Here is an 18,940-nt window from a genome sequence, read left to right on the forward strand (position 1 = left end):
TTAAGTCATAGGAAAACTTAAAACACTTTATTGGAGTAATCTAGAAAATTTTAAAACTGTTACATCTTTGGTATTTATAAATGTGATACTTTCTGTGGGTACTTCTATAGAGGCACTACAGGATCAGAAAATGCAAACTGAATCATTTTAGCACCTTTTGATATAAATAGAAATGCACTGATGCAGAGGTAAAAAATTTTAGAACTTTCGTTGGGAAACTATAAATAATTGGTCCTTTCCCATCAGTTCTGCATTGGCTTCTCCAACTGTCAAGGTTTAGGATTGTATTTTTATATTGATCACATGTGCTTTTAATTTGTTGGCCAGAAGGAATCCATAGCAAAAATCACATTTAGAGTCTTAAACTCTTAGTTGAATGAATTTGACCTTTTAAATATTAAATGTTTACGAGAAGTTGCCTTAAAGCAACAGTTAAAATTCTATTACCTTTTTAAACTTGCAATAACAACCTTCATTTTTAAAAATACAGTAGTAAAGATTGAGGTATCAACTTTTCACAAAAGTCTTTTTGCACTAAATAATGTTCATCTTGTATGTTCAGGAACATCTAATGGCCAATTCCTTCTTTACTTTCTTTGCCTTTGCAGTCACTGTTCTTTAGGGTCCAGGTTCTGATTGTAAACTCCAAGTCTTCCTTTACATTACTGTATTTACTTTCTTCCTGTGAGAGAAGAGCGGGGGTGGGAGAGGGTGGTGGGTGAGTATCTTGTAGCCAAGTTGCAACAGCAAGTCTTTGCATTTTGTGTATAAACTAGGTAGATTTAAGGTAGTAAAGACTGGCCCTCAGGGCAGGAAGAAGGCAATGGTGGCAGTGTCACAGGCAGCAGGGGTAATCAAATACCATATATATCCCCCTTCTCTACCCTGCTAATTTAAAGGAGCCATCCTAAAGCATATTTTTTACCTGTTGGGCAGTAGGGGTAGACTGCAGTTATCCCGTAGAGGTGAGATCGTTGTTCTGGGAGATACTCATCAGTAAACTGGCCACTATGTTTATTTACTGATACAACACCATCCCTGGTAACAGAAAGGAAGAGTGAATTCAGGGAGAGTCATTTACTAGATTAAGAAGTTAGCTACAAAAAAGTGAGTTGCAATAGAGGATAATTTCTGGCAGCCTTCTCTGTCCGAGGGCTGATGCTAAAGCCACACTGAAGTTTGAGGGACCATTGCTCTAAATCCGTTGCCCATCTCTAGCTGCATGTTAGAATCACATGATGAGCTATCAAATCAGATTTGTAGGGCATGGGGTAAAGGGCCTAGACTTTAATGTTCCACAGGTCCTCATTTGAGAGCTAGTCTAAATAGTATTTTTCGCTCTCTCAGACAATATGTCCACAGTGTCAGTCAAAAACCAACTTAAGCCCCATATTCAATATAGTTCATGGTATCAAGGGTAGTCTTACTCTCTAATATGCTTCCTTTTGAGATAGTTAATTATCAAATAGCTTTGCTACTTTTTAAGCTATATGTGATCAATACCATTCAATTTCTGGGTGAAGTAAAAGGATGATTTCAAAAACATGAAAGGATGAAAAGAAACATCCTTGAAGGATCTTATCTGCCAATGAGGAGGTGACAAAACAAAAGCCTCAGAGGTCTTAAATGAGTAAAGTCACGTACTGACTTTTCGTAAAACAAGTGGCGTGTCCTCTGGAACAGTTGGCCTTTTCAGGCTTGTCCAGAATGTGTGGGGCTCACCTCCTCCAGTCTGTGTGGTAGAAGTGATCTGCATAGCTTACGATGCTGAAGGGGTACTTGAGGTTGTTGTGAATGACATGCCGTCCAGTTCCATCAGGTAGTGTGCACTCCAGTTTTTTGGTTCCTTTTAAAACAAAGGGGGAAAATGAGGTCCTTTTACACCACGGAGTAATAAGTTGCTTTGCCAAAAATGAGTGACAGATTCCTTCTCCAAGAAAACAATGGAAGAACGGGGAAATAATCTATGACTGCAATGGAAGTAAAATATCTTAACAACTGTAATATTACCTGTCCTATTACTCGTCTCCAGTTTGTTGGATAGCATTCCAGTTTTTAGTAGAGATTCAAACTTTCAATCCTTTTTTGGAAGACAGGATTGCATTTACATTCACTGAAATCTGGTAAGTTTCTACCTAAGTAGGGCATTAGATGTAATTATTTTTATAATTTGTGTGATTTCAAGCTTTAGCTTATAAATTATAACACCTGGGTAAATACTTGCCCTTTGTAAGCTATGTGTGTAATTATGGAGGCAGCCTTTTAACCAAAATCCTTAGTATTTTAAAAATATTTTCTAGGTAGGAGGAAAAAAGTGACTAAAATGGTAACATTTCAGTGTAAAGGAATCAGTCTTAAAAATTTTTACAATAGCTAAACCAAGAATTTCCAAGTTGCACATTTCTCATGGAGCCCTGATTTAAATTTCAAATACTTTTAAGAAATGTAACTTGTTTTAAACAACTGGGTTATAAAAGTGACCTATGTGCATTATAGGCCCTTTTATTAGATTACAAATTCAAGAACAGTCTTTTTCATATTCTTTAGTATAGAACTAGACACACAGCATTTTTTCATTTGTGCTAATGAAAGCAAACAAATTTGGGTGGCTAATACCCATGTTATTACTGAAGGAAGCCACCCTGCTACAACACTTTTCAAAGAATGTCTTTAGCATTATAACAGATGTTTGTAGGTAAGTTATAGTGACCCACTCTCCCCGCACCAGAAGAATAACTTCAATTCAGTTTGTCAATTCAACAGTGGCTAATATTTCTTTTAATCATTAAAAATATGCCAAGCACTCACGGTCAGGCAAGCAGTACAAACTTACTGCTTGATATAGCCTTCCCTCCACCCAAACCCCAGAAAGTTCATTTTAAGACTCATTTAATAGTATTTAAAAGTTTACAGAACAAAGAAAGGAGATTATGTGCTGTACTGTCAGAAATGTGTTTAAACCAAAAGATCTAAGTGATGGGATTTGATTTTGTAGTAAAATCTACTAGTGCTCACACTCACTGTAATGAGGGGTTATCTATTTGCATTCCATCAGTAGTATTACCTGCATCTGCCCAGCAGAGCAGTTTAGAGAAAGGGTCAAAGGTTAAGCCATTGGGCAATCCAATGTCTGTATTGATCAGAATTCTTCTGTTTTCTCCATCTAAAGATGATGTTTCAATTTTAGGAGCTTCTCTATTCCAGTCTGTCCAGTACAAGTTGCTGTAAGTTAAAAATCAAGATTGTAAAAGAATAGCTATGTAGCCTGTGGTAGGCAGCATCTAAGCAACCCCCAGTGATCTGCATCTCCTCGTGTATTATAGTCTTAAGCAATCCCTTCGAGTTTGGGCTGCATTATTTAGTATCTTGCTTCTTCTAGTGAGTATAGCACAAGTGATAGGCCAATATTAGGTCTCAAAAACTGGTTTCTGCCTTAGGTGCTCTCTCTCACTCCCTTTGAGGGAAGTTCAATGCCATGTTGCAACCTACCCTATAAAGAGAAACATGTGCCAAGGAACTGATGTTCTCGAGGGCTGTTGGCCAGAGACATTAGTCCTGCCTACAACCCATGTGAGCATGCTTGGACTGTGTCTTCCCCAGGCTGAGCCTTGAGATCCCTGCAGTTTGGCCATTACTTGATTGCAGCCTTGTGAGAGACTCCATGCCTGAGGAGCTCAGTGAAGACACACTTGGATTCCTGACTCACAGAAACTGTGAGACTAAATGTTGTCTTAAACTGCTGAGGGTTTGGGCAATTTGTTACACAGCTCTAGGTAACACAGCCATATTCCACTTTTACCTGTGTCACACGGTTTTCTGATTATTGTAACTAGGCGGAAGAAGTCATTACTAAGCTACTATCAGAATCCCTGCCTCCAAGATACCCCTTGACTCAACTGCCCCAAAACCTTCTGTTGAAATCTTGAATTGAATCTTGGGTTTAGAATAGAAACAAAGACAGCTGTTAGGAATGGCTTCGATATAAACTGTGGAACTTGAAGAGACGTGGACCAGGGATTTTAGAGGGAAACTGTTCTTTTTCTGCCAAAAATACAATTTGGTACTTGAAGGGGAATCCCGATTGTCCTGTACCTGGCACCCAGAGATGGAAGCCTTTTAAGTTAAGCACTTTACCTTTTTTTTTTTTTTTGAGACGGACTCTCGCTCTGTCGCCCAGGCTGGAGTGCAGTGGCCGGATCTCAGCTCACTGCAAGCTCTGCCTCCCGGGTTTACGCCATTCTCCTGCCACAGCCTCCCAAGTAGCTGAGACTACAGGTGCCCGCCACCTCGCCCAGCTAGATTTTGTATTTTTTTTAGTAGAGATGGGGTTTCACCATGTTAGCCAGGATGGTCTTGATCTTCTGACCTCGTGATCCGTCCGTCTCGGCCTCCCAAAGTGCCGGGATTACAGGCTTGAGCCACCACGCCCAGCCTAGCACTTTACCTTTTAAGTGCCACGTTAAAAATGAAAGATATTTGCCGGGTGCGGTGGCTCAAGCCTGTAATCCCAGCACTTTGGGAGGCCGAGACGGGCGGATCACGAGGTCAGGAGATCGAGACCATCCTGGCTAACATGGTGAAACCCCGTCTCTGCTAAAAAATACAAAAAACTAGCCGGGCGAGGTGGCGGGCGCCTGTAGTCCCAGCTACTCGGAGGCTGAGGCAGGAGAATGGCATAAACCCGGGAGGTGGGGCTTGCAGTGAGCTGAGATCCGGCCACTGCACTCCAGCCCAGGCGACACAGCGAGACTCCGTCTAAAAAAAAAAAAAAAAAAGATATTCATAACAGATACTAACTAGGAAATACGGTCCTATTAAGTGGAAATAGATTATTATAAGGAAACAGGTTTATAGAGCAGAAATCATGTTGAAAGCACTTTTTATAAAATACTGTTTTATAAAAGCTATAGAAGCTTTGAATAAATCAGTTGAGCTGTAGAGAACCTCAGAGAGAGAAGAAACCATAGGTTACCCACCCCTGTTGTGAATTTCATCCCTTATGCCCAATAGATGAAGCAGAGAGAAGCTAAGAGCAAAAGCCAGAAATCAGTTTCCACTTTGCACTAAGGTGGGGGTGGCCAGAAGGTAAAGCATGCATATCATTCCTTCATCCCTTCTGATCAGTCTCCTCCCCAAAATGATTTAATATTATTAAAAACGTCTGAAACAAGCTCACACAGGTATTTGGTATAGATTATTTGCGGATTGCCAGAGGAAGAAAGTTGTCAAGGTGAAATCTATAGAAAGCAAATGAGAAATATGCAGGAAGGCTTGACAACCATTCTGTTAAGCAGTTCCGGTAGATGTAATACATGTGTTTTACTGAAAAGAAAACCCACCTTGAACCAGGTTTCATTAAAAATTAAAGTCCTTTAGCATTTCTATTTGCTGTCTGGATAAGAAAATTCTACTTTCATCTTTAAACTCGTGGCTGTGTTGTGTATTTCAGCTTAAAAGTATGCTTTTTCCCCAGACTCCAGAGACATGGCCAAGGTATCATTGCTTACAAGATGGCAGCTCTCCCCAGTTGTCAGGTCAAGTACCAAGAAGGAATAAGGGGCCAGGCGCAGTGTCTCATGCCTGTAATCCCAGCCACTTTGGGAGCCCAAGGTGGGTGGATCATCCAGGGTCAGGAGTTGGAGACCAAAATGGCGAAACCCTGTCTCGACTAAAAGTACAAAAATTAGCTGGACATGGTGACACATGCCTGTAATCCCAGCTACTCAGGAGGCGGAGTTTGCAGTCAGCCGAGATAGTGCCACTGCACTCCAGCCTCGGCGACAAAGCAAGACCTTGTCTCAAAAAAAAAAACAAAAAAACAAAAAAACTTCCAAATGTCAGAAAGGCAAGCCTATGGAAAGAGTTTTTAAGAGGGCTATTAATTCATGTTGTTAAGTCAACTGGAATAGAGATACACCTTTTCCTGTGTGTAGAACCCAAAGTTTGAAACCACCTTTGAGACTCTGCACTAAGTATTTCATAGTCAAAAAGCACTTACCTGAAAATTAAAGCTGAAGGTTTTCTTTACTGATTCGAAGGGCATCGGGGAATTTCATTTCATAGAAACTCCACTTAAACATGGCAAGAGTTTATCAAGATATAAAAATTCACCCTGGTTCTAACAAGTACTGAGACACTGAACAAATCCTGTATGTCACATTTGATGACCTTAGCAATTATCACAGGGAGAATGTTTATCTTGATTTCTGCTACAGCAACACTGAGGCCAGAGGTGCCTGAGCTTTGGTTAATGTCACTTGATGTAGGTCAGCCCTACCGTGGGCTTCAACCCTGGTTTCTAAATGTGCTGCTGGAGGAGTCCCACTTCACTTCCAGTTTAAGTGTCATCTGAGACCTTGCCTGATCATTTGATTCAGAGTAGCCCTAATTCTCACAACACGATCTGAATTTTCTACATATCACATCACAGACTAATCCTGTTTATACAGTCTTGTTTCCTCCTAATAGAATATAAGTGCCATGAAAGAACAGACCTTGTCTTTTCCTAGAGCAAGTCCTGACACCTAGTAGATCCTCAGTAAATCTTTGTTACAGGAACGCATTCGAGCTTTCACTCTCTTGTTCTGACCTTCCTCACACTATTTAAAACCCAAGGGCTTCACATCAGGATCGACAGGTAAGAGGAGAATTAGGGAAGCCCAGCTGACCCTCGGATTGGATCCACAGCGATGGCGCGGGGATTCACCAGATCTGTGTGGAAGAGGACCTTGCGCCCAGAGCCATCCAGCAGGGCGCTCTCTATCTTATCCATGACACTGTCTGTCCAGTACATTGTTCTGCGGATGTGGTCGATGGCAAGTCCTTCAGGGCTTATCAGACCTGGAAATAAAGCAAAGTCAAGACTGGAGTGTTTGCAGGATATGGAGGGCAAACCTGAAGCCCTCCAGGAGTGGGGTGGGGCAGGGGGTCAGCAGGGGAAAACAAAGCCCAAGTGGCTCTAAGTCCCCAAGAATCAGGTTAATAGAGAAACAAGTACTTTTGTTACATATTCTACTACCTCTGGCTTCTAGACGAGACCTACCAGTTTGATGACACCCGGCATCCACAGTGCAAGAGCCAGACTGAATAAGGTCTCACCCCGAATTCGTACCGTGAGTTCTTTTCTTTTGAGAAGCGCTCACAGTAGGAATCACCTAATTCATTCCTTATGTATGAAGGTGTTCGCTTACAGAGGGGCTAGTCTTATACTGCTCAATAAAATGACTTGCCTAGAACTTAACCTCCCCTAGTAGAGAAAAATCGACGGGAGACTTCAGTGTAAAGTAGACAAGTGACTTTGTAGAATCAAATGAAATGCATACTCTGCTGAGTGAAGCTGCTGACCTGAATTCACGATCGTCTCAGGCTCTGCTCCCAGTTCCAGACTGGCACGGCTGATTGTCCGTCCAGCGACATCTGTCCAGTACACCATCCTCTCCCGGCAGTCGTAATCAATCCCCACGATTATGGAGCCCTTTGTGCACCAAATCATAGAATTAGAAGAATTAGGTTACATTTCCCCTTTGTTCACACTCAGCTGCCTTGCTCATGCACAGCTGCAGTGAGCAACACTGCACTGTGATCCTGCAGGCAGCAGAGCAGAGTAGCTGGACATGTGGGCACTCTGGAGTGATATCCAGGCTCAGCCACTTACTAGCCATGTAGCTTTGGGCATTTAACCTCTCTATGCCTTTGTCTCATTTGCAAAATGAGGCCAATAGTGTACCTGCTTCATATGGTTTCTATAAAAATTAATACTGTAAATGCTTGTAAAGTCTCCTAATCAGTAATTGTTATACAGTAAGCCCTTCAATAAGTGCTATTATGACTGATTTAAAAAAAAAAAAATCAGCCCCTTCAGTAATTAGAGGACATGGCCTTAAGCAAAATAAGTTTTTAATATTTTACTGGGTAACAACTGAATCCTTTCCCAATGTCATCAGCACTTTTCCAAGAGCCTTAATAAAATTTGCCACTATATGCCAACAAAATCTACTCTCCCCTCCTCTGTGAATATGAGATCTTTCCTCTACCTGAAGTGCAATCACCTATACTCTTGCCCCTGACACAGGAGACATTAGTTATATCCTGTATTAAAGTATAGCCAGGCACAGTGACACGCCTGTAATTCCTGTCCGTTGGGAGGCCAAAGCAGGAGGATTGCTTGAGCCCAGGAGTTTGAGACAGCAACATAGTGAGACCCCGTCTAAAAAAAAAAAAAAAAAATTGACTGGGCGTGGTGGCACACACCTGTAGTCCCAGCTACTCAGGAGGCTGAGGTGGGAGGATCACTTGAGCCCAGGAGGTCAAGGCTGCAGCAAGCCCAGATGGTGCCACTGAACTCCAGCCTGGGCAACAGAGCTACACCCTGTCTCAAAAGAAGGAAAAAGTCTGTAATTTGTTGGGTTAACGAACTAGGGAGTAGTGATCATCCAACCTCTAGCTAGTGAGGTCTCTCCTCATTGCTAAATAAATGAGTCTTTAAAAAAAAAACAAAAAATGCTGAGTCTGATATTTTTCTACAACTCCGCTTCATTCAGTTTTCAATCCAGGCTCCTGCTCTGAGAAGCCAACATTCAGGGATTATCTGGCTGCCCCTGAGGTCATACAAGTTCCTGCCTTGCCTAACAGCCTCCTGGGGCTTGGCTTCACTTACGCCCCCTGGGAGCATAGTCAGCACAAGATTGTACAAAAGGGGATTTGGCTCCAGTGGGGGGGTGGGAGGGGAGGGCTAAGGTCAAATACACTTTTATTTGAAAATTAAAAGGTCATTTGTCCCAGGCAAGAGTACACATTCAAATGAGCTTCCATTAACCCGGGGAATCATGGGATTCATAAACCCATGTCATAACCTCAGGTTACAGAAAACGTCCCAGTGTTTTCCTTTAAGTAAATTTCCTTAAGATGTGCAAATAACCCATGTCCCATTTCTTTCAGTTCCACTACCACTACCATCACCACCCTGTCCTGGTCAGGGGCATGTTCAGAAAGGCAATGAAGCTCTATGACTTGACTAGAATAAAAGAGGGTTAGCTTAAAGTGATGTCAACTTCTTAGTCTCTACCTCTTCCAGAGAAAGTTTTACAAAACAATGTGAGGGTTTTCTTGGGGGAGGGGATAGGACCCAAAATCTTAAAAAGAACACATCTCTTCCTAAACACTGGCTGTTTCTAAGCTTTTCTGGAACCAAATAAGTAGTTCATTTACAGAAATAAATGTAAACATGAATGCCATACTGTTCTTTCTTATGGATGAGCAAGTGCCTGGAGTGTGAAGTTCAACAATGGAATTAGATGATTTTCCATTGTGTCGATGCCTTTCTAGAGAGCTACCCTTGTTTTTCCCCCATTTTAGAGAAAACCCTCTCCCCAGAATGGGGTGCCTTGCATTAGGGAGGCTGCTGGCTCAGGAAGCATCAAGCATCCCCTGGGGAAGGCGCCATCTACTCCTCTCCCAGCGTCACACACACCTCAAGTTTTCATCTAGAGTCAGGGAAGCTTAGGAAAGAAGTGGGTCAAAGGGACAGAACCAAAGTGAAAGGGAAGGGCTGCAACGGCGAGACAGTCATTAACTGACTTCCACTTGGGAGTCCCCAACAAATCGCAGACACCACACCTTGTGGCTAGTCCTGTCACTTTGATTTCCAGGATTTCTATGGAGATGTTAAGACATACAGAGAATCCTGAGGACTTACGGTAAGAGTCTGTCCATTTTCCCTTGGATCACCATACAGCCTCGATATGCTGACAAGTCTACAGTTCCCTTTCCATATATCTGAAACCCCATGAACAAACCAGAGAGCACAGCCTTGGTCAGTGACGGGTGACCCCCAGCAACAGAGAGCCCTGGTTCTGTGGTGGTGGAATTGGGCCCATGCCAATGGGCTGCAGCTCAGAAACCCTCCAGGACTTCCCTGCCCCAGTCCACTGCACTGCAACAGGGTCTGTGAGGTGGCTCCCACTGGGAAAGCCACGCAGCCCCCGCGCCCCCCACCCCCAGCAGAAATCCACTTTACATGCAGTGACAGCAGGGTCTTGGCTGCATCCTTCTGAAGCCTGGTGCCATTGAGGGGCAAGTAGCCAATCTGCTGGCCCTGGGTATAGAGCAGGAAGGTGCCCACAGATGGAGGGGTCACATCTGGCCGGGGCGTGGGCCGGACCATGGGTGGAGCGACGGTGGGTATACCTGTGGGAGAGAGGGTGGGAGAGGAGGAAGGGGAACGAGGGCAGGCAGGGAGATGGGAAGAAAAGTTACTTTACAACATACCAGAGCCTCCAAAAATACCAAAAATTCTTAGCCCAATGCAGATGTGCTCCAGATGTTCTTCAAAAGAAATTTTAATTTCTAGGGTTTTTTTTAAGGATTAATTATGTAAATCTGCCATTTACTAGGCAAGAAGGCAGCAAAACACTTCCCTCAGAACAAAGCAGAACAGGTTTTTTGTTTTTCAAGAAAGAAAACAAAAACAAAAACAAAAAAACACAGAGCCAGCACTGTGTCAGCTTCCTTTTAGGACTCCAGAGTGACACGTGTCCCCTGTCGCCCTGGGCTTGGGAGGGGGAGTAACTGCCTGCTGAACCGAGTTGCAGATGTTCCAATTATGGAAACTGTTAATGACAAAAACCAGACACCAAACGCAAATTGGGATCTTGCGTGGACCAGATTATAAATCAACATAGCACGTAGTGACTTCTTTCATTAGACCTGGTGACCCCAACACGTCCCCCTACTTCACCACAGCAGACAGCATCCCTAGCAAAGGCCTTAGGTTCAGCTGAGGGGAGCGGGGGCGGCCCGGTGCTTACACGCAGGGGTGGTGCCTGGCTGGGAGCGGGTGCCCTGCACCTCTCTGCCATCTTTGTCCACACACCAGCAGAAGTCGCTCTTTCCATGGCACTGCAGGGGGGTGAAGTGGCCCAGGTCATCGCACTGGGGCACGTACTGGTCATCCCGAGGGGTGCCGCCATAGTGCTCCAGCAGGTTTTCCCTCCAGCGCTCACAGATGGTCGGGGGCCTCTGGGTGGGCTCTGAGCAGATGGGGAAGAGGGAAGAAGAAAAGCCTTTGATTGTGAGCCAAGGACAGAATGCAAAATGTAGCTCAAGACCCCATGCCTGGCCTCCTGGCCTGCCTTCTCCTACTGTCCAGGTCTCAGCCAAGACCACGGACACCAAACTTGGGAAGCAAATGTGTTCTAAGTACTCTACCATGGGAATCAGAAAGAGATCATCTGATGCTTCTTTCTTGCCAGGAGGGTCTGTCATCAAGGCCCAGCCACATCAAGAAAGAATAAGAGGAGGTAAGGTCAGCAGTGCAGCTCACTCAGCCTGGGAAGGGTCATGATCTCCCTCTGACCGGGAGAGGCCCACAAGGCCCATCCTGCCTGCACCTCGGGCACCTCTGCTGACGGAGCATTTGTGCAGGTGATCCTTGGGGACTCAGTGGCCGAGGTGATGCTTAAAGCCAATTTGTATTCATTCCCCACTTGCTTCAAGCTTCAAGCTCCAGGACCTGCTGAGGAGAGGGTCATCTTGCGCCTGGCCACTGTGTGTCTTAGAAAGTATTACCAAAAGCCCAACTATGCCACGGCGCCCTCTGTCTACCCATTGGAAAACTACATGGAATAAAGGTAAAACTGAGTGGAATTAGTAGTGAAGCATAGCGGAGGTGGTGGCAAACAGCTTAAAAATGGTTCTCACAGTGCCCAGTTTCCAGAAGTGCTTTACCCACACTGCGCCTGGGATTATCTCCAAGCTGAATCTTTTCCTGCAGTCTGTAGCTTCCTGCCATGTTGCCCTTTCCCCCTCTTTCTCCAGCATCCTCCTCTTATCCCCTCCCTCACAGCTCTCTGTGGTTAAAGTCCTTCTGGCTTCGGTTGCAAAGCAGTTTCCTCCCAGGCTGCTCCCACAGTGCCATTGAGGCTTTGTTCAAAATACAGGTGGTTCCTGAGCAGACTTTGCTGCAGCAGGTTATTGAGATAACTTGTTCATTTATGTTAGGACTACCCAAAGGAACTTAAACAAGAGGAGGTGCTTCTCCTTCCTTTTTAATTCCTGCAACTTAAAGCGTACGGTCTGCAGAATCACATAGCCAATAATCCTACTTGCTACCACCATTTAGATGTATAATAGAAATCAGAAACTGATAGAAACTGAGCCCCTGCCTTCACCATCAAACCAGCTGCTCCCCTAGTCTTTCCCATAAGAGTAAATGGCACCTCCATTTTTCCACTGCCCAACCTGATTATCCTTAACCCTCCTTTCTTCCATCATCCACATCTGATATGTCAAAAACTCTTTTTGGCAGTACCTTCAGAATCCACTTAGAATATCTTTACTTCTCACTACTGTACCCCCTCACCCTGGTCAAAAAGCCTCATCCTCTCCCTGGGATTTCTGCAACAGCCTTCCCACTGGTTTTCCTGCTTCCACCCTTCTATGCCCTCACTCTCTCCAAAACCAGTGTAAACTCAATTAGCAGCAGCCAGAATGGTCCATTTAAAATATAAAGGCATTTCATGTCACTCTGCTCAAAACCCTCCAATGACTCCAAAGAACAAAGTTGGGAACATTATGATCAGGCTCCAGCACCTACAGCTCCTCTTGGAACACAAAAGACTGCGAATGAAGTTGTCAGAGCTCATACCCAACTAGCTTGACTGCACGACTCACCAGAGTTGGGGGAAGCGAATGCCATTTAGTTGTCACTGTAGCTTATGACCCATGGGAGGCAAAGCTCTTTTTAAGACCCCGTGGAGAAGGTAAGACTCTGACTTCTTCACCCAAATGTGTCTCAATGGAACACAGAGAAGGAAATGCTACTTCCTCAAACACTGCAGGATTCCCTGGAGAAGTTCCCAACTCCACCCCTGCTCCATATTCAGACCTCCAAGGATTCTTTTTGCTTTAAGGGACCACCCTGTGCTGTGTGTCTGCCTTCCAAACGAAGAGATGCACCTAACTCCTGGGAAATGGGCGTCTCAAATCACTCATACATGGGCATCCCTTTCATTCATTACTATTTGCTACTTTTCAACACAACCATGAATGTCTTTCTCTTTTGCTTCTGGTTGGCAGGGGTTTAAGTATTTTGAAATCAGGGGCACAGAGCATCCTTACCCTCCCTGAAGCTGACCCCATCAAAGATGAGACCAGTCAGAGATAGCAGCCGGGTCCAAACCAGTGCCGAGAGAGTGTGTGGGCAGGAGAAAGTCCGCACAAGGGAACACGGCCCTATTTTCATCATTCACTTCTCAGTCTCTTGGTTCCCCCTTTAAAATCATTGTCCTAAACACATGCTTGTCTTAATAAATTTAATCGAATTCTGAACCATTCCCCAAAGGCACCTCCCAACCATCTGATTTCTTCAAATCCCAGATGGAGTTAGAACGACATTTTCAAAGAGAAGGCATTAGGGAAGTAGAATTTCTCTGTACCTTTTTTGGACCTTTAAAATCTTTTCCTAAAAACAGAAACAAAGAGGGACTATGGATCAAGCCATTACCAATTTTTACCTATATGAATCCGGGAACCACCAAGACCTGGCTTTTTTTATTTTTAAACAGTCTTACTCTGTCACCAGGCTGGAGTGCAGTGGCACTATCTCAGCCTACTGCAACCTCCGCCTCCTGGGTTCAAGTGATTCTCCTGCCTCAGCCTCCCAAGTAGCTGAGACTACAGGCACATGCCACCATGCCCAGCTAATTTTTGTATTTTTAGTAGAGACAGGGTTTCACCATGTTGGCCAGGATGGTCTCAATCTCTTGACCTCATGATCCATCTGCCTCAGCCTCCCAAAGTGCTGGGATTACAGGCATGATCCACCATACCCGGGCAACAATTAACACCATTAAAAGGGGAAAAAACTACGGGGATAATTTTCCAGTTCTTCTTACTTTCACACATTAAAAGCCAAGACTAGTATTTATGGAACCTTCTCGATAGTAAAAATGGATCTTTGGATAGCAAGCTGTATAGGAATCATTTTGGCTAAAATGGTATCAAGCCAATCCTATGCTCTTCATTAAATAAAGTTTTTCTGTAATGATTAAGGAAAAAAGTTTTACCCATCCCTGAATAATTCAGCAAGGAACAGAAAAGTGCCTTATCTGCCTGCTGTTGGAATCGACTGTGAACACTTGATCACCGTGCCCCACGCAGATGCGGAATGCTCAGATGGTAGCAGGCAGGTTCTCAGATTGTACATGGGCTAACCGAAACCAGATGCCTGTGCCTCCTCTGAGATGTTGGGCTACATTACAGAGGGCTGGGATTGTCAGTTTAGAGAAAACCAGCTGGATCCACCAGCAGGTGTCATTTTTCTTATTTTTCCTATTGATATTAACACAGCCTTCATACTATTTCCTGTCATTCAGAAGGCAGAGGTAAGCGAGATAGTTACATACGAAGGCAGTTTTCCTTCTCGTCAAAACACCAGTCTGGCCAGATCTTCTAACTGTCACATCTCTCTAAGATGCTGTAACAGGTCTAAGGTAGTGGGTCTCAGTCTGACCTACATACACAATCTCAACTTCCAGTTTGTACTGGACAAGGGTCTAAGAGGCCAATGTGTAACAGATCATGTGTCGTGTATTGTATATCTCTATGTCCTTATGACACAAACACGATATATATATGCACTATTATTCAAGTCTTCTCAGGAGAAAGGGGCTATGAAGGATGGTGACTGGCCCTGTGCCTCCATGGTCTGGGCAGGAATTATGATCTACTCACCACCAGTGCCATTCTGCTTCTTGAGCCCCAGGCCTAAGCTCACCTGGTGGTGGTCCACAGTGAGGCGGTGTAGAGCCAGGTGGAGTCTGGGTACCAGGAACTTCATGACCATCAGGGTCTACACACCAGCAGAAGCCAGTGCTGCCGTGACACTGTAGGGGCAGGAAGTTGCCCTGTTCGTCGCATTGGGGGATGTGGAACCGGGCCCCAGGGTGGGCATACTGGGCCTGGGCATGGCGCTGCTGTTGTTCACAAGGCGTCAGGCTTGAGGTGGAGTCTTCCAGGATCAAGGCAGAGGAAGACACAGAAGAGAAACAGAAGGCACTGCAACCCATCCACTTCACCAGCCCACAGCATGGCATGGAAAGGCACCGGGATTTTGGAGCCCTAGATTCTTACGTTATAATACCTTGCCACCATTTATCTCGTCTCTCCCCGGTTCTTCCAGTTCATCCTGTAGGTCCCTAGCTGGCTCTAAGTGTAAAGCAGCCCAGCCCCTCCCTATTGTCATCTGGGGAAAATGAGGGGTAGCCGTGGCATCTGCCCAACATCCCAAGAGACTCTGGAGAAAACAAGTCAAAGCTCATTCATCCCGAGGCCCAGAGGTTAAGTCTGAGAAGCTGCAGGCCAACGGCAGTCACTAGACTGCACCAAGCTGGCCAAGCTCCTCTAACATGGTCGCCACGGGCTTAACCCTGGCTACCGGCACATATGGCTCCTGTTTAATAAGCTTGATCTCAACACTTCATCCAAATTGCTCTCATCAAGGTCAAGTGGCTCACTAGGGCAGTTAACCAGAGCTGCTATGAGATGGGACGATGGGTGGGTCATCTCCTGCAGGCCTCCAGGAATGTCACAAATCAGTGAACTATCAGTAAACTAGGCAGCAGGAGGTAACTGAGGAAAAAAATCCACAGCCTGGAAAATCCAGCAAGGCTTCAGACCAGGCTAAATCAAGAGTGGGCTGTCATAGAAAAATACCCTTGAGGGAGCTAAGAGATTCATGTGCCTAATCTGGCCCTCTAAAACTTACCAGGTATGCACTGAAATCCATCCCCATAATATCCGGGTTGACAACGACAAGAGAAGGAACCAGGAGTATTATAGCAGGTAGCTGCGGGGTGACATCTGTTTTCTGAGCATTCGTCTATATCTGCAGAGGTCAGAAACAGAAGAGAGAAGCAAAGAACACCATGACTTCACTCACACAATCTGTGCGACTGCATGGGCTTTGGACATGTGGATCATCATCCAGTGAGGTGTCAGCTTCAGAAGACCTTTGAGCATGAGCAGAAAAATGCTGACATCTAAAGGTAGGCTTAATAGAAAGGAAAAAAAAAAAATCAAGGAACATGTGAGTTAACACATCAGACTAAACATGTTCAGTGTAGAAATCAAATGGGTAGTCACTCACAGAAAAAAAAAAAATACATCCTACAGCATGTTTCATTGACAGTGAATTCAAGGAAGTTAATTACCTTTGAACTAACCTTTAGACTACAAGTCATTAACTTCCTTTCAGCAATGCTGCAACAAAGAAAAATATATCCAACGTTTTTTTTTTCTTTCTTTCGTTGTTGGCACCATCTCTATGTAACTAACATTCGTCTATAGATGCAAAGGAGCCAGATGAGGCCCCAAATATTTTTCAGCTAAGAAGCACATTCCCATCTTGCCTAATCAGAATCTTACTATCTAGAACCACACCCCTATTAGCCAGGTCTTTTCTTTACTTTCCACTTTTAGAAGAAAGAAAGAAAGAATATTATCTAGGGTTTTAAAATAATACTTAGAAAATGGAAATCTAATTTTGCCAAGCATATCAGTATAAACAGTTCAGGCCCCTACACTCTCCACATGGCACCATGAGGATTAATTTTCACCATCATATTTCTCAAAACTACAAAATCCTGACACTTCAAACAAAAGCCAACTTACATTCCTTTTATTTAATGAAATCCGCATATGACAACAATGTCGATGTGACAAAGTCACCCCCCCCACCCCCTATCCCCAGCAGAAAAAAAAGCAGCTCTGAGAATTGAATGGTTAAAACTAACTCCGAAGGGATGAGATAAGCTATCTTAAGAGACAGGAAGTCTTTCAGAGTAAAAGGAGGATAAACAAAGGGTGTAGGTCCAATTAAGGCTTGGCTGAAAATAAAACAAAGCAGTGGTTCCATCCATGGCAATAACCAAAAGTTTCTTTAAAATGTGTGAATAGAAAAAAAAAATGTGGGATTGTGTGATCAGTGTGAAACCTAGAAAATGAGCGTGTGCTGCATCAGTATGGTGCAGCCCACGGTAGAGATACATCAGCCTGGGAAGACAGAGATTTGAAGCCCTAGATTTGATGTGAGTGGGTTGGGAACAGGGCTAGCTCCTCACCCAGCCTCCCATGACCCACATGAAACCTCTTCTAGGGTTACCTGCACCACCCTTTGTCCAGACCATGCTGTCACTGGCTTATCTTCTAGTAACTCATGTTCTTTCTCGAGTACCACTAAGTACACACACTGGGCATTAAGCATAAGGCGTTCTGTTCACTGGAGAGGAATCTTTTATGTTATAATTAGAAAGTAAGCATTCTGCTTATCTTCTGTCTCTGGGGAGTTTAGTCAGCATATATCAGTTCCTTGGAGTCCCCCCCCAAAAAGTTCTGAATACTCAATGCAACCCACAGAGTCTCCACCCAGGTGAGTGGTGGGCCTCCCTGGATACCATCATTTCACCTACAAAGGCAAGAAAGCAGATATTAATTCATCTGCAAGGGTAGAAACAAACCAAGTGTTCTGGTTGGCTCCTCAGTTGCCCAAAAATCAACCAATGTTGTCATAATTATCCTTGAGCTTGGCTCTGTGTCTTCAACAGGGCAACTCAAATGCCCAGCTGGGCAAAACCGATGACCTGACCGTCCAACACCTTGGACCTGGAAGAGGCTGTAAAACTGGCTGTAAAACTAAAGCTGTAAAAATTAACATCCAGCCAAATGCAGGAAATTAAAGCTATTCACAATACACATGCTAAAAGGACTTCTAATGGTAACAGGAACCCCAAGAAATGACAGGAAGCAGGAATTCCTGAGACACAGGGCCTATTTCTGGAGCCCATGGAGCAGTTTCTTATTGTTATTTTTGAACTAAAGAGAGAGGGGATTCCCCAGAGCTACCAATCACTGATGCGCTTAGAAACTTCAGCCTAAAAATTCTGACTAAATCTGAAAAACCAGCCTTCCTTCTCAAAGATACTGTTGGCATCATCAAAGATAGTAAAGTTTTGGGTAGATAGAAGCTATTAGAAATGACCAACAAGGAGAGGAAAGTCCCCAAAGAGACTGATGATATTACAAGTGAGAAATTCCTGCCCCAAAGATCGAGATTCCCTGAATTGCAGTCCTGACTCCTCCTTGGAGGGCCTCTCACACCATGATAGAGACGAGAGTCCAGCCAGTCCCTCCAGGCCCTGAGCATGCATGCACAGGACTTCAGATATCAACAGAGAAAACATGGAAAGACTTTCAGCCCCCTGGCAAGGGAGGGACTTTATCGCACCATTGGAGAAGGAGGCCACTGCTTATGCTTAGTCATTACTAGCAGGGGTCTGTAGGGACTGCTATAAAGACAAAAACATTCAAGAAGTAGTAGAGTCCCTTTCTCACTCAGGTAATGAAAGGTAGCTTAATCTCAGTGCAATCCTCCACTCTATCATCTATTAAAAGCTGGTAAAGAAACTGTTTGGAAGATGTGTTAAAAATCCTTTGAGTTCATGCTTTTGTGCTTCAACATCCTTCTCACTGCCCCAGTACTGAGCAAAACCACTAGGAACTGCTTGAGGATAAACCTAACCACTGGCCTCAAGTTCCCCCAGGCTCCCGCCCCTTCACCACCGCCCACTTGCCTTTGAGCCCAGTGAAATTTCCTGGCATCAATTAACCTCAAACCCATCCCAGATCCCAATAAAGGCTTCAGCCCACAGGTCCCACTTCTCTTTCTACTCCGTAATCTGTTCAGTTGGGCACCCTGCTGATTGCACCTCTGCGTGGCATGTGGTGAACCCACTCCAGACCTGTGAGTGTAATAAACTACTTCCTTTCAAGTTTCATCCTTGCCTCCTCCTGTATTTTACCATATCATACCCAACATCTACCTACATTCTTGGAACAGGAAACCTGGCCAGGCACATAATGGAGACAATGCTTTTGTTATCAAAAA

The 18,940-nt window shown here is 44.4% G+C and overlaps 1 protein-coding gene across 1 annotated transcript in view; it reads right to left on the bottom strand.

The window, feature by feature from the left end:
* Nucleotides 1-5: 5 nt before the first annotated feature.
* NID2 (nidogen 2 (osteonidogen)) overlaps nt 6-18,940 on the bottom strand; it is a 64,523-nt gene continuing 45,588 nt past the window's right edge. The window contains exons 13-22 of the mRNA XM_011961796.1: nt 15,764-15,883; nt 14,774-15,007; nt 10,806-11,027; nt 10,016-10,185; nt 7,345-7,474; nt 6,669-6,840; nt 3,065-3,222; nt 1,723-1,846; nt 926-1,038; nt 6-682 (exon numbers count right to left, since the gene is read on the bottom strand). Of these exons, the coding sequence (XP_011817186.1) occupies nt 672-682; nt 926-1,038; nt 1,723-1,846; nt 3,065-3,222; nt 6,669-6,840; nt 7,345-7,474; nt 10,016-10,185; nt 10,806-11,027; nt 14,774-15,007; nt 15,764-15,883 (1,454 nt within the window). The 3' untranslated portion in view covers nt 6-671. The remainder of the gene's footprint in view (nt 683-925; nt 1,039-1,722; nt 1,847-3,064; nt 3,223-6,668; nt 6,841-7,344; nt 7,475-10,015; nt 10,186-10,805; nt 11,028-14,773; nt 15,008-15,763; nt 15,884-18,940) is intronic.

The sequence above is a fragment of the Colobus angolensis genome, unplaced genomic scaffold (assembly GCF_000951035.1).
Source record: "Colobus angolensis palliatus isolate OR3802 unplaced genomic scaffold, Cang.pa_1.0 Scaffold57, whole genome shotgun sequence".
Lineage (NCBI taxonomy): Eukaryota > Metazoa > Chordata > Mammalia > Primates > Cercopithecidae > Colobus > Colobus angolensis.